We start from the raw sequence: 15,828 nt of genomic DNA on the forward strand, positions 1-15,828 counted from the left end.
ACTCCACTTGGCCTCTGGGCCCAAGCAGCTCCTCACCAAGCCAAGGAGTCGGGAGGCCATGTCTGCCTTCCAAATAAATGCCTTTGCGTTTATTTGGAAAGCAAGTCGTAGCACCCGAGCGGCTCCACAGGCTCACGTTTCTCTCCTCCCTGCGAGTGGAGGATGTTAGGGTCTAACTTAATGAGTGCTAACTGCTCACTTATATGAAAATCATTTGAGAGCCATTAATAAAAGAAAAGTCTAAAGAAGGCCCTTAGTTCCAGGAAGGTCTTTACAGGGGGGTGAGAGGCCTGTGGGCCGCAGTAAGGAGGTAGAACTCCACTACGGGCCGAGTGAGCTTAGAGTGTAAAGCAGAGATAGCACGGCGACGCGGGTTTTTCCGTTTGCTTTCTCCCCCTACTTTATTGGGGAGGACTTGCCATTGCGTTTATCAAGTGCTTGCTAGCCATGGGTGCCAACTAACTTCTTCGATTGAAGGCCGGAGTATCATGTCTGGTTCCAGGAGCCGCTTGAGCAGATCCTGGCATTCGGTCGAGATGCCCAGATGAGTGGGGAGGGACACCCCCTTCTGCTGCTGCCACAGCATCTTGGGGATATCTGTGTCATCAAAAGGTAGGCTTGCGCAGAGCATTACATACAGGACCACACCCATACTCCAGACATCGCCTTTCTTGCTATCATGGGGTATGCCCTGTAGCACCTCAGGGGCCGCATAGGCTGTGCTGCCACAGAAGGTCTGGCTCAGCTCCCTGCGTGACTTGGGTAGCACCTTGGCAAAGCCAAAGTCGGTCAGCTTCAGGTTGAAGCCCTGCAACAAGGCGTTCTCACACTTAAGGTCCCGGTGGGCCACGCCACAGCCATGGCAATAGCGAATAGCCTCAACCATCTGGCGGAAGAGGGCCTTAGCCCGGCTCTCGGGAAGTGGCCCTCCGTTCAGCACACAGTCAAAGACATCCCCTCCCTCAGCCAGTTCCATCACCAGGTAGATTTTTCCATCTGCTGATTCCAGCATCTCATACACCCGGATGATGTTTTTGTGGTCCAGGGTACGGACAATCTGGAGCTCCCGAGGCAGGAATCTCTGGATAAACTCTGAGGGGAAAAGTGGGGAGAAAAAAATAGTCAAGATCAAAATGGCTTGGCTCCTCACTGTTGACTCCTGTTCTCCAGCTACCGGTCACCTACCACGTCTAGGTGTTCCTCCTTGACCCCCTGAACAGTCTCAGGTGTTTCTAGCAGCGAGCATTGCCATTTATTACTTCCTGATTAGCTCATCCTTGGAACCTCCTCCTAGCAGCCTGTGAGACCAATATTTGGGAAGTTCAAAGCTATTGACTCCCAGTATTCTTTCCAGGAATCCAATAGCTTTAAATAGTATTCTCTTCCACCTGTGTGGGCACCAGTTCTTGCTGCCTTCTGGCCAACACCTCCTGGGACAGGAAAAACTGGGGACCCTTCTTTACCTTGTGCTTTAATTGTGGATTTGGAAAGGTGCGAGGATCCTGGATTCCCCACATCCTTCTATTTAGGGCAGTAATCGGACTTGCTTTCTGTCATTCTGACTCAAAGGGAAGAGGAGATGCTCCGAGGACAGCGCCTTGGCTAGCCCACCCGTCCTCCAAGGGGCCCCAGCTCACCTTCTGGCCCTCCCATCTTGTCTATAATTTTAATTGCCACTTTTCTTTGATGTTTTTTGGAAAATGCTTCTTTGACTTTTGAGTAGGTCCCTTCCCCAATGGTCTTGCCCAGCTGATATCCATTGGAGAGTAGAAAGTCCTCCATGCTGTGTAGCGCCTCCTTCTTGTCACCCTCTCAGCTCATGCTGCCTCCGCGAGGCAGCTCTACCCCACCATCGCCCTTGGCCTGCTTCTTCTCCCCCCAAGGACTTCATTCACAGCTGCCTCCAGGGCTAGAACATTCTCCGTCTGGACACAGCCACAGGTGGTGGGGAGGGAGAGGACCAGACATTTTTAAACTCCTGCCCAATTGTGATGTAAATGCTGTGTGACCCTCAGACAACATGGGCAGTGTCCCTCCTTTCCCTCACCACCACCAGCAAACCCAGCATGGGTTAAGTCATTCTTGAGTAAGGCACTGAGTGCTAGCAGTGCTGGGGAACGGGCCTGGGTGGCTGCGTCGGTCAAGGATGCGGGTCTTCTCCATGTGGGCTCCGCTTCCAAGCGGGTCGCCCTCGCCTCCGAAGTCCCCATCCAGCTGTTGGGGAAGAGTGCAAACCGGTCACCAAGGTGCTGTCACCAGAGCCCTCTGGCTTCAAGCCCGGGCCCTCACTAAATGCCCGAACGCTCCGGGACTGCCTAGAATTCCAGCGAGGAACAGGCTGTGTGAGGTCAGCACGCAGAGACCCGGGTCACAATGCAGTCCTCCCCTTCGACGCTGGGGCCCGGGCGCGCAGCAGACACCTGCCAGGCTCCGCCTGGACCGGAGCGTCCTCCCGCGGCCAGGGCTCGGGCAGTTGCTTCCAGCCTGGGACCGGCCTCGGCCTCCGGCAGGTAAGCCACGACACAGGAGGCGGGCACGGGCAGGGAGCACCTAGGGACCCGGAGCTGCCTGACCGCCACTCCTACACAGAGTGCCCCGGGGCCTGGACATGAGTGCCCAGGAGACCCCACAGGGTCGAAGATTCCCCATTGAGGCCGGAGACTCCCCTGGCCTTGCCTCCGCCCCCGAGTCCCAGGATAGCCCGGAGCCTGTAGCTACGGATCAAAACCCTGTCAGGTGAGGCCGTCGCCCCACCCCTCGGCCCTGCCCCATCGCCATCCCCCCCTAAAGAACCCAGACGCATCCCCGGGCGCGCCCCAACACTATGCGCCCCCTGTCGCCTGCCGCTTTCGCCAGGCCGCTCCGACGCTGCCCGGGCTGCCACTGTCTGACGCTGCTGCACGTGCCCATCGACGTCTACCTGGCCATGGGCGGGAGCCCCCGGGCCCGTGCTACCTGAGTGCGCCTGCGCACGGCAGCTCTGCAGGAGCCGGGACGGACGAGGCCAGCCGCGGGCCACCACGCTGAGGTCGCACGCGCCGAGCACGAGACAATGATGCACATTTTAAAATAAAAGAATGATGCACATTTTAATAAAGCACAGCATAAACTGTTCTTTCCACTCCGGGCTGGCCGTGTATGTGTATCCGTCGGATCGGGCCCACCGGCTTCTCTGACCCAGCCGCTATCCCTTGGGCTATTTCCATTCTTGGACCAGCCTTCTTCCACCCGCCTCCACTTCCCTACCCACCTCCAGCTAGGGGGTTGGCACCCTCTTCCAGGCCGATCTTGGTGGTTATTAGCCTTTCCCCTTCACCTGCAGAAATCTCCAGTTGTCAGTTTCCTCTTCCCTGTCTTGGGTTCACCAATGAAATCTTCCTTCTCTGCGGGACACTGGCTGCTCAGAGCAGCTGGGACAGAAGCAAGAATGGGAAAGATGAACAGACAATATAGAGAAAAATAATAAAAGACTGACCGTGTAACTCACCCAAGCTAGAATTAGATTTGGCTCCCTGCCGTTCTTTGGCCTGCCGTAGGGGTCAGGGAATGGCCCCGTCTGTTTGGGGATGTTTTGCCTGGATGTCTGTGCATGCACCAGCACATGCCTGTTGAATTCCGAGGAACTAAGGTTAAGGATATTTTTGAACCACTGTGTGGTTGCTGGAAATCACACCTGAGTCTTTTTGTAAGGACAACTGCTCTCAACCACTAAGCCATCTCTCCAATCCGTACCCCACCCCCAATTTTCTTTTCTGACCTGGCCTAGAACTCACTTTGTAGACAAGGCTGGCTCTAAACTCAAAAGATCCACCTTCCTCTTCTTCCTGTGTGCTCAGATTAAAGGCATGCACCACCATGCCTGCTCCCCTAAGTTTCTTTTTCTTTTATTTCTTTCTTTTCTTTTCTTTTCTTTTTCTTTTCTTTTTTTTTTTTTTTTTTTTTTTGGAGTTAGAGTTTCTCTATGCCTCCCAGGTGCTGGGATTAAAGGCATGTGCCATCACTGCCTGGCCGTCTCCCTAAATTTCTCTTTTCTTTTTTTTTTTAATATTTTTAAAAGATTTATTAATTATTATATGTAAGTACACTGTAGCTGTCTTCAGACACACCAGAAGAGGGCATCAGACCTCATTACAGATGGTTGTGAGCCAACATGTGGTTGCTAGGATTTGAACTCAGGACCTTTGGAAGAGCAGTTGGTGTTCTCAACCACTGAGCCATCTCTCCAGCCCCTCCCCCCCGCCCTAAATTTCTTAATTACCTATTCCATAAATGAATTAAAGGACATGCCCAAGGCTCCCCTGATAACAGGTAATGCTGGAACATAAAACTATTCCAGTTCCTTAAACTAAATGCCTTGAACCGTTCTCTCTCAAGCAGAAGTCATGACAGGAAGGTTCCCAAGAAGGGAGCCTGTTTAAGTGGAACACATTCTAATTTTGCTATTGTTATTCTATAGTTATAATGATGGAGGTTTTCTGCAAGAGAATCTTTTGTAGCCCAGGGTAGCCTCTAACTTTGATTTCCCTGACTCAGTCTCTCAAGAAAATCACAGGTGTGCCACTATATCAGGCCTTATAGTTTGCTGTTTTGTTTTTTAAATAATTATTTATTTATTACATGTGAGTACGCTGTAGCTGTCTTTGGACACACCAGAAGAGGGCATCAGATCTCATTACAGATGGTTGTGAGCCACCATGTGGTTGCTGGGATTTGAACTCAAGACCTCTGGAAGAGCAGTCAGCGCTCTTAACCGCTAAGCCATCTCTCCAGCCCCAGTTTGCTGTTTTTTAAATTATTATTTTCTTTAAATATGAAGCTATGCAACCCAAAGGTCTAGTTCAATCTCCAGTCCCTCGAGATCTAAAATAAATGAGCAAAATACCTCTCTCCACATGGGGTGGAGTTTAAGCCCCTTTTCAGGGTACTTCAGATCCCACGGTCATCTGACAAAAAAGGCAACTTTTGGTTTGGTTGGTTGGCTTATTAAAAAAAAAATTAAACAAAAGCATATGGGATCTCATGTAGCCCAATGTGACTTCAAACTCACTAGGCAGCTAAGGCCAAGTAGGCCTGTGCCATCCGTGTGGTACCTCGCCCGGGTTTATTCGGTGCCGAGGATGCAGCCCATGGATTTGCACCTGCTGAGTAAGGTTGCCTACCAACCTGAGCTTTTTAGAAATGTTTTTTAAGCTGGGCAGTGGTGGTACACATCTTTAATACCAGCACTTGGAAGGCAGAGGCAGGCGGATTTCTGAGTTCAAGGCCAGCCTGGTCTACAGAGTGAGTTCCAGGACAGCCAGGGCTACACAGAGAAACTCTGTCTCAAAAAAAAACTTTAAAAAAATGTTTTTTGAAAAACTTGTTTATGGGCTGGAGAGATGGCTCAGTGGTTAAGAGCACTGACTGCTCTTCCAGAGGTCCTGAGTTCAATTCCCAGCAACCACAAGTTGGCTCACAACCATCTGTAATGGGATCTGATGCCCTCTTCTGGTGTGTCTGAAGACAGCTACAGTGTACTCATATAAAAAGAAAAGACTGGCCGGGCAGTGGTGGCACATGCCTGTAATCCCAGCACTTGGGAGGCAGAAGCAGGCAGATTTCTGAGTTCGAGGCCAGCCTGGTCTACAGAGTGGGTTCCAGGACAGCCAGGGCTACACAGAGAAACCCTGTTTCAAAACCCACCCCACAAAAAAGACTGGTTTATTCTTATTTTATATCTATTGATGTGGTGGTTTGGATATGCTTGACCCAGGGAGTGGCACTCTTAGGAGGTATTTATGGCCTTGTTGGAGTAGGTGTGGCCTTTCTCAGAGGAAGTGTGTCATTGTGAGGGTGGTATTTGAGACCCTCCTCCTAGCTATTTGAAAATAGTCTTCTCCTATCTGCCTTTGGATCAAGATGGAGAACTTTTGGTTCCTCCAGCCCCACGTCTGCCTGGATACTGCCATGCTCCTTCCTTGATGATAGTGGACTGAACCTCTGAACCCCATAAGCCAGCCCCAGTTAAATGTTGTCCTTTATAAGAGTTGCCTTGGTCATGGTGTCTCTTCACAGCAATGGAAACCCTAACTAGAACATGTTTTGCCAGTGTGCATGTCTGCTCACCATGTTCCTGCACTGTCCACTGAGGTCAGAGAGGGTGTTAGATCCTCTGGAACTGGAATTACAGGCAGTTGTGAGCCACTGGGTGGATTCTGAGGATCAAATACAGGATCTCCAGAAGAGCAGCTAGTACTCATAACTGCAGAGTCATCTTTCCAGCCACCCCCTCCCCTTTTTAAAGCAGGCTTTCTGTGCAGTACAGGCTAGCCCGGCACCCAATGTCCTCCTATGTCCTCCTCAGGGCTGGGACTCAGTGCGCCACCCACCCAGCTAAAGCACCTTCATTGGTTTTCACACAAAAAGCTCTCCTTCCCAGTTGGTATTTAAATGCTGGGCTCTGTGGACTCATCTAGCCCTGAAATGCTCAATCTGTCCCATTCTCTCTCTCTCCCCTCCCATCTCTGGTACTTCCTTCCCTGCCCCCACCCTCTTCTCAGCCTTCCTTTTCTTTAAAAAGACCATAAAAATACAAAACAACAACAACAACAACAACAACAGAAACCTATAAAATAAACCATTCCCTGCCACCTCCTATGCACTCGGTGTGCGTGGTTTCAGGCACCGCTCCTGCCAGGCAGGCCGTGGAGCTGGCTGGCTCGCTAGCTCTAGACTGTCAGTGAGCCAGGGAAAGGGGCATTCCAGGTAGAGCATGGGCAAAGGCTTTAAGGCAGGAAGGTAAAAGTGAAGATCAGGAATTAAGTTTTTACCACTCAAGTTTGGAGCCAGCCCATGCTGAGAGCCCACATCTAATGCAGAACCGGTGAGAAAAGGGACATCAAAGAAGTCTGGAGGCCCCACCTCAGGAGACCGAACTTTGTTCTGCAGACAGCAGAGAGAGACTAAGCCAGGCTCCATTCTCCTGTTTCTATTTCCCTTTCTGTTCTAGTCCTTCCTCTTTCCACGGAGGAAAGCCTCTGGCGTCAATCCAATCCTGAGTTCCAGTCCTGTCCCTGCCATTTTCTGACTGTAGGGGCCTGATACCTCCGCCTCTCTGAGCTTCCAGGCCTGTATCTGGAAAGAGGGGTTTACGTCACCTTCTGCAAGGCTTTGGGAAGGTCGTGTCTCTATGGCACCAGGCAGGCGGGCTCGAGGCCAGATGCAGCTAGAGACCTTGAAAAAACTGAAGCTGAAAACTGCTGCTACTCTAACCTTTGAGTTCAAGGGGCAGTAGAGAGCCGGGCAACCAAGACACTGTCACCACAGAGCAGAGGATCTGGAACTTCAGAAATTAGGGAAGGGACTGCTTCTACAAGAATCCCTAGCTGGTATCCCTCATTCTCAAGGGTAGGACTGGCCAGAGACTCTGGTGCTGGACTTCCTGGTCCCAAGCCTTATTCCCTGGGCCTGAGGAATGACAAGGGACCCAGAAAAAGATGCTTAAATCACTGTCTTCTCTCTCAGATACCTTATTAGCTGGCCCCTCCCGAAGGGACCCCCTTTTAGAAGGAGGGGGCGAATTGAAGTACAGATGGACCCCTAGGTTTCCATGGAGACGGCAGGGAAAGGGTTGCTTTATCACCATGGCAACAATTGACGTCAGCACTATTTCCCATCTCTCGATATGAGAAGGGGGGCAGCCACCCCAACCACGAGCAAATCCCCCACAAAGCCTCCTCCCTTTGCTGGGCCAATCAACTGAAGGGTGGACAGGCTTAATATAGCATAGGAGGAAAGACGCACAGGCTCTGATGTCCGTCAAACCTCAGTTCAAATCCTCACTCTGCCTCCTCCTAGCTGTGGAACTCTGAGCAGACTCCTTAACCCCTTCAAGCTTCATGGGTACCAGGATAGCCTCCCTCTGAGAGTTTCAGGAGTACAGGCCACACACTGGGACTAGATCATGGGAAATGCACAGTGACAGCTTCTCCTCCTGGGATCTGTTGGGGAGGACTGGCATGGATTCTATTAACCCTAGAGGGGGCCCCAGGATGACCATGGTCCAGACCCCAGGATGCAGGCTGGTGACGCAGTCAGAGCCAGTGGAATTTCCAGGCTCTGAGGAAACCACAGATGTCACTTTCCCTGAAGTCCATCACATCCGGGCTTTGACCCAGCTTCCTCTTTCTCCCCCTTCCCTGTGCGCTGTCCTAAGCCTTGTCAGCAGCCATCAACTTCCTGAGCCTCCATCTACCCTATAGGAAAAAAGATGAATGAGGGGCCACAGGAAGACAGGGCCAAGGCTGCAGCAGGAGCAGATGGGAGGGGGGGCAGGGTAAGGGGGAGGGGGAAGTGTTCCCACGCCCACCACCCTCTCCCAGCCACCATGAGGACAGCCTCAGAGTTACTCCACCCTGGTCCATTTCCTCAGCCTCCAGTCCAGGCAAACATGTCCTGTCCATATTCCCTGGCTCCGTTCTGAGGGAGACCCCGCCAGCCATCCAAACTCCTCAGGCAGCCCCCTGAACATTGCGAACTTCCTTCCTGCGTGGTTTTTCCAGTCTACAGCTCCAGTGGGATCACCTCTACTTAAATCTCTTCAGTGGTTTATGGCACATTAGATACCATATGGTCACAAAGCAATCTTTGTTTTGGTTTGGTTTTTTTTGAGAGGCGGGGGGAGCCTGGCATTGGTGGCGCACACCTTTATTCCCAGCACTTGGGAGGCAGAGGCAGGCAGATTTCTGAGTTAGAGGCCAGCCTGGTCTACAGAGTGAGTTCCAAGATAGCCAGGGATATACAGAGAGACCCTGTCTCAAAAAACAAAAAAAACAACAAAACAAAAACAAAAACAAAAGAGAGAGGGGGTGGAGGAATTGGGGGGGGGGTTTATGTAGCCCAGGCTGGCCTCAAACTCAAGAGAGCCACCTGCTACTCTACTGCCTCCCGAGTGCTGGGAGTAAAGGTTGATGAGCCTGTGCCCAGAGTGCTTTGTGTTTCCTGTTGGTTTTAGCTTCCTACCCGTAGGCCTGAGTACCTTAGGGCTGGAATGGCTTCTCTCAGATCCGCACTTACCCCTCAGGTCTCTGCCAGTCTTGCCTCTGAGGAAAGGCTGCCCTGCCCACCACCTCTTTCTCGTTCTGTTTAGCCCCTGTCTGTGTGCTCACAGAGACCTGGGGCTCTGCTATGGTCACCCTAACATTGCTGGGGCCTAGAGTGGGAGGCCTCCTAAGTCTGCGGACCAGGCTAGCTAGTGAATGACTGCTTGCCGAATCTACAGAGGCAAGCGAGGCCCCGTTGGACCGGCAGAGGGACTAAGGCCACTAACCAGGCTGACTGGGGGAGTCGGAAATGACTTACACAGGAAAGTGACACTTGAGCAAGAGTGTTGTGGAGGTGTGAAATGTCCAGGCACTAGAATTGTGTGTGAATTTAGTGCTAAAGAGACTGCAGGGCGGGGAGGGGTGGAAAAGACACACCAGTGCACTCGTGCTTTGGAAGAACAATCCTTGGCTTCCCTCCTGGGGCAGTCACATGGGGATGAAGGATGTTAGCAAAGACAGGAGATGGTTGAAGCCCCGCCCACCAGGTACCAGACCTTTAGGCCAAGTGTAAATAGTATAAGAGGAAGTTAGAGACACTAGTGTTTTGAGTTGTTTATGAAAATAGAGAGACAAGCCATGGGGTGGTGACCCATCCTAGTACACCAGGAGGCACAGGCAGGCAGATCTCAAGAGTTCAAGGCCAGATTGATCTACAGAGCGAGCTCCAGGACAGCCAGGATTATACAGGGAAACCCTGTCTTGGAAAAACAAAAACCAAACAAACAGAAAATAGTCACATGTACACACTTTTAATCCCCAGATCCTGTCTATAAATAAATAAATAAATAAATAAACAAATAAATAAATAAAGCCAGTCACCTGTGCTTTATACATTTCATTTAAGAAGCTGGGCTGGGATGGTGGCTCAGCAGTTAAGAGCACTGGGTGCTCTTCCAGAGGACCCATGTTTAATCTCCAGCCCCCATCAGGGCACCCAGTATCTTCTTCTGGTCTCCATGGGCACCAGGTGAACAGTGGTGCACAGACATACACGCAGGTAAAGCATTATATGCATTATATAAAGGAATATTAATAACTATTGTTATTAATATTATAAAAAGAACTAAGCTTAGACTTCTGGTTCAAGCACGTATTCCTTTTTGTTTGTTTGTTTGTTTGTTTGTTTGTTTGTTTTTTGAGACAGGGTTACCCTGGCTGTCCTGGAACTCACTCTGTAGACCAGGCTGGCCTCAAACTCAGAAATCTGCCTGCCTCTGCCTCCCAAGTGCTGGGATTAAAGGTGTGCGCCACCACTGCCGGGCTCAAGCCCATATTTCTAAGGGAGCCAGGAAGCGGTGTGATGCAGGAGCATGGCAGGGAGGTCACACCACCCTGGAAGGCTCCAGGAGGCAGGTGGGGTGGGGTGGAGACCAGCTCTCTGACACACACTGAAGGCCTGGCGACTCAGGCTTGGGCCTCCGTGTGCCCAGGAATGCTGCAAGACTGGGGCAGGCAAAGGCTTCTAAGATAGCAAGAAAAGGAGCACAGAGTATCCCCAAAACAAGTAGAGGGCCCCAAAGTATCTGGAGTGGGAGGGAGGTTCTTGCTGTGTGAGTGTGGAGTCAGCCACCACCGTGGGTCGAGTCAGATAAAGACTCCGCTCATCCCTCGGATGTGGTAACAAGATCAGTGATGACCTTCAGGATCTGTTCCCACGAAACGGTCCGGGAGGAAACCAGATTGCAGCAGGGGCTGAGGGGAAATGTAACAGCTAAGAACGGTGCCCCTGCAAGGGAGCTAGAGAGGGGAGGGGCCCAGGAAGGCTTTCTGTTACTTCAGAGATAGGACCAGAGCCTGTTGGCTGATGGGAAGGAGCCATCTTGGAGGGTCTCAACAAGGGAACGACGAAGACGGGACTGGGAGAGGGAGGCAGTCAAGGAGAGAAAAGAGAGCCTTAAACCTGGCTATGGAATTGGGGTTGTGGGGGGAGCAAGTCAGGGCCTGTGCTGGACTCTGGGGGCTCAAAGCAGCTGCCCACTCTCCTCTGAAGCCTGCATGAGTCACTAGGGGTTAAATAGTCCAAACTGGCAGTGTGCAAAAGGGAGTTAGGCCAGGACATTCCTCAGAATCTCGGTATCCGGGAGCAGGATCCAGCCCGGACTCAGAGTCCTGAGCGCCGTGTTTCAGGCAGGTCAAGGGCACACAGACTCGGTCCACCATTTGCTATCCCTCTCCAAACCTCGGTTCATTCTTCAGCAAAAAGAGTGAATCAGAACAGGAGGATTTGGGGTCCCCCTACCCCAAGACATGGTTTCCCTGTGTAGCCCTGGCTATCCTGGAACTCACTCTGTAGACCAGGCTAGCTTGGAACTCAAAGCTCCACCTGCCTCTGCCCCTGAGTGCTGGGATTGAAGGCGTGTGCCACCACCAGCCGGCAGATGACTTTTTAACCACTCAGAATGGTAAAGAATGGAGTCATCATGAAATCTTCCAGTCCTTCGGCCTTGGGTGTGTTTGGAACTATACAGACGGAGAAAACCTTTGAGATGTGGGTCCCTGCAACAAACTCAACAACAGGGTTGTGGGAATAGAGGCTGGAGGCCTCTGAGTAGAGTAGGGTGTGTGTGCGTGTGTGTGTGTGTGTGTGTGTGTGTGTGTGTGTGTGTGTGTGTGTGTGTGTGTTCCCTCAGGCTTACCTACTCTCAACCCCACCCTTCCTAAAGGCCCTGGGCCTAAGGGGCTGGGTGTGTGTGTCTATCTTGGGGAAAAGTTGAAGATTCTGGTGGGGGTGGGGGTGGGGGTCCCCACCAAAGATCAACTCTACCCCAACCCCCTCAGCCACCTGACCTGATGTCTTCGGCTAAAAGCAACAGGCCCTGGGGGACTGTGGGCTTTCAGACCGCAGGTGTTAGTCCAACCCTGGGTCAAGAGGACTGAACATGCTATTCACTGAGACTGCCCACTTCGTGGTGAACTTTCTTCTGTCCGGGGGTGAGGACTGAGGAGAATGTCACAGGATAAAACACCTTGACCTGGCAGCAGGGAGATAGGTGCCCAGGTCCTTGGGAAGAGGCATGTGGGGTGGGGGAAGTCGGAGTTTCCAATTCCTCTCAGGGTGCCTATCTTTCTAGGTCGACTACAGTGACCTCGACCCATGGGTGGGGACTCCTCCTCCCTTGTGTGTACTCTCCCGAAGTGATCGATCCCACAAGGCCTGGCCCAGAAGCCGTATTTTGGGCCTCTATGGAGGCCGCCGCTCGAGGAAGCCGGGGAGACTACTGAGCCCGCAGCGTCACGGCCCGCTGGGTAGTGCCTGCCGCTGGGCCAAGCGCAGGGCCACTCTCCGGGTCACCGGCCTGGTGACATGCTGCGGGTGAGCCGACCAGCGCTGGCTAAGGCGCCCACACTCAGACCGGGGTCTGTAGGAGCTCTAGGGAAAGAAGGCGTGGCCAGAGAAGAGAGGGGCGGGGTTCTCGGTGGGGAGGCGGGTCCAGGTCCTGGTCGAGCGGAGCCCTCGAGGAAGTCCCGAGGTCTGCACGCGAGGCGGGACCCTCGGGGCGGGGGCGGGGCCTGAGGGGGAGGGAGAGGGCCTGCGGGGGATTCCAGCGCTCGTGGAAGGGCGTGGCCTGACTTGGGTACGAGTCCTCGGGGGAAAGGGGAGGAGCATGAGCAGCCCGGTCCCCCACCTTATCTGCCCTGCGCTGGGCCCTTCAGGGAGGCGCTAGTGGCCTGACATTAACTACCAGTTCCTAGGCTGGAGGAAGAAGCTGGGTTTCTTAGCGTGCAGCAGTGCGGGAGTGAGGGGCGGAACTTGGGAGGAGCCATGGTGGGGGGTGGGGAAGGTCGAGCTAGAAAAGAAGATCCAACCTCTGGCGCGTTGACCTCCACTGAGTTTTGGTAGGGAGGTCGAAGAACAACCGGCGAGAATCATTTCTCTCCTCTCCTTCCGCCATTTGGGTTTTGGGGATTGAATTTTAAGTCGGAGGGCTCGTTAGCAAATGCCCTCTGAGCCATCTTGCCTGCCCACGAATGTATCTTTCTTTTTTTTTTTTTCTTTTTTTGTTTTTTTGTTTTTTTGTTTTTTTTGGATTTGCTTTTTTCAAGACAGGGTTTCTCTGTATAGTCCTGGCTGTCCAGGAACTCACTCTGTAGACCAGGCTGGCCTCGAACTCAGAAATCCGCCTGCCTCTGCCTCCCAGAGTGCTGGGATTACAGGGGAGCGCCACCACCGCCTGGCTTGTATCTTTTTTTTTAAAGGTTGGCAAATGTAGGTACACTGAAATGCCTATTCACCAAAGAAGGAGCTCAAAACAGTTAACAGGCTGGAGAGATGGCTCAGCCGCAAACAGCGTTTGGGGCTCTTCCAGAGAACCTGAGTTTAGTTCAGTACGCATGTTTGTGACTCACAAACCCCTGTTACTTTAGCTTTATGAAAACACTCTTCTGACCTCTGGGGGCATCTTTACTCCAGTGATATACACACACACAGACACACTGACATACACACACACACACACACACACACACACACATATATATATATATATATATATATATATATATATATATATAGAGAGAGAGAGAGAGAGAGAGAGAGAGAGAGAGAGAGCTGAGGGCCACACAGATCTTTAATCCCAGCACTCCAGGAGGCAGAGGCAGGCAAATCTCTCTTGAGTTCCACACCAGCCCGGTCTACACAGTGAGTTGTTAGTTCCAGGACGGCCAGAGCTACACAGACAGACTCTGTCTCCAAAAATAAAACTCAAACATAATGCCAGCTTTGTCCCCAGCACAAGGAATTTAGGCACCAAGATATCCTCAACTATTATGTAGGAAGGCCTCAGGACAAGAGTGACTCCAGCCCTGGGGCTAGAGGGCAAAATAAATGGCCAACAACAAGAACAGCTCTGAGTTGGCTTAAAGGACTCGGTGGGGACAACCTTCCTGCATGTGTCTGTGCTCCATATGTCTTCACAGTTCTGAAGTCTGTGTGTCTGCCCTGCCTCTGAGTTCCATGTCAATTTATTTACCAGGCCTATTTTGGCAGTCTGCCAAGTTTTTTCCCTCCCCTGAGTTCTTGGGCATCACGCTGAGATGTTGATGATGAGGTGAGACAGTTGAGGTCCCGGTTCCCCCAGAGCTTATACTCCACTAGAAATAGGCCATTAAAAGTCATCAGAGATAGCTGGGCAGTGTTGGCACACGCTTGTAATCCCAGCATTCTGGGAGGCAGAGGCAGGCGGATTTCTGAGTTCGAGGCCAGCCTGGACTACAGAGTGTGTTCCAGAACAGCCAGGGCTATACAGAGAAACCCTGTCTCAAAAAAACCAAATCAAAAAAAAAAAAAAAAAAAAAAAGTCATCAGAGATAAGCCACTAAGCCACGCGTCATATCTGAGAGCAGGGATGGGCCAGGTGCTGCTTCTCAGGGGATGGGCAGGGACCATCTAGCTCACAGGTCTAGACAGTGCCTGACACACAGTTGGCTCAGTAAAGTTGAATCGGTTGATCCGGAAGCTCTGTCAGCTTGGAGACTGAGAGGATCAGCCCTTTCTGGCCCCGAGGAAGTATTCTACATGGAGGCGACACTGTATGTCTGGTTGGTGACCCATAACCTCTGGCTCTGTGCCGAAGAATTGTATTGCTGTGGCTCGCCTCCTGTTTGCTGTTTGTGCTCTCTGGGGGAAGGGCATTGGGTTTAAACAGGACCCAGGAGGGTCCCCAGGATAGCTGATTCACTGCAGCAAAAGACTGGTCTAGGCAGATAGACCTGGGTCTTCCCGGAAGTGCATCGGTCCAAGGACTTTGGTTGCTTTCCAGAGTAGTAACATCCTGAAGCCCCGAAGGAAGTCCTCAGTCCTGTCTAACCACAGCCCCTGCTGAGCAACCTCAGCTTTCACAGGCCTCTTGCCTTGTGGGCAAAAGGGAGGAGATGGGCTGGGCTCACTGGAGCAGGTTCTGTCTAGACAGAAGGTTCAGGGAAGACCTGACAAGGGTGGGGGTGGCGATTGCCTGAAATTCCTCAGAGGAAAACCTCAAAGGGCAGAGACAGTTGATCGGCTAAGCATCCATTGCATTCAAAGACCTCCCTATGTGGATGCAAACCCAAACCCGGGCAGGGGCAGGGGGAAACAAAGACAGGGCTGAGCCGCCTCAGAAGACTGAAACTTAGTTTCCTTTTGCACGGCTTTCTCTTGAAGCATCTGACTCCATCTGTGGAAGAGAACCATCCGCACCTAAATTGTCCTCTGATGAGGAGCCTGAGGCCCACAGACACTCAGTGACTCATCCAAAGACATCAGGGCAAAGACATTTGTGGCTGTTGGAGCTCAGGACACCTGGAATGTTCAACTATATTCCCTGTGCCTTGCAGCGCCAGAGGAATGTCACAGGTGTCTGTTTTCTAGGAATCTGGGGATGCAGGCTTCAGGCTGTTTGTGTAAGGATCCCAAGGCCCACCTGTGCCAAGCCAAAGCTGAGCAAAGGTAGCCAGGGATCCCTGAACAATCTGGGGTCCCCTCTCTGTTATGAAGATCACCGCCCCCTTTCTTTCGATCCTGGGGGCACTGAGTTTCTGCCCTTTGTGTCCCAGTTAAATAGCTTTGTTTCCCCAGAGCTGCTGCCTCCACTTTGTGTGTGTGTGTGTGTGTGTGTGTGTGTGTACAGGGAACCCTCAGCTCTTCCCGTTGTGTTGACTGTTACACACCCACCTCCGGGGTCCTCCCCACCTCTGGGGTCCTCCCCTCCTCCCCCTCTGCCCCTGTCATCTGTGAGCACCCAGCAGCACAGGCAGAACTCATGCCAGA

At 52.1% G+C, this 15,828-nt stretch overlaps 2 protein-coding genes across 2 annotated transcripts; one reads left to right on the forward strand and one right to left on the reverse strand.

Moving 5' to 3' along the window:
- Positions 1 to 430: 430 nt before the first annotated feature.
- Positions 431 to 1,782, reverse strand: Tssk3 (testis specific serine kinase 3). Its single transcript, XM_052175680.1, has 2 exons — positions 1,638 to 1,782; positions 431 to 1,092 (listed from the first exon to the last, which is right to left on the reverse strand). The coding sequence occupies exons 1-2, from the start codon at positions 1,780 to 1,782 to the stop codon at positions 431 to 433; spliced, it is 807 nt and encodes a 268-aa protein (XP_052031640.1).
- On the forward strand, positions 1,724 to 3,058 carry Fam229a (family with sequence similarity 229 member A). The gene is made up of 3 exons (XM_052175681.1): positions 1,724 to 2,510; positions 2,590 to 2,736; positions 2,857 to 3,058. The coding sequence occupies exons 1-3, from the start codon at positions 2,374 to 2,376 to the stop codon at positions 2,957 to 2,959; spliced, it is 387 nt and encodes a 128-aa protein (XP_052031641.1). The 5' UTR covers positions 1,724 to 2,373; the 3' UTR covers positions 2,960 to 3,058.
- The last annotated feature ends 12,770 nt before the right edge of the window (positions 3,059 to 15,828 follow it).

Source organism: Apodemus sylvaticus, chromosome 3, assembly GCF_947179515.1.
Source record: "Apodemus sylvaticus chromosome 3, mApoSyl1.1, whole genome shotgun sequence".
Classification (NCBI taxonomy): Eukaryota; Metazoa; Chordata; class Mammalia; order Rodentia; family Muridae; genus Apodemus; species Apodemus sylvaticus.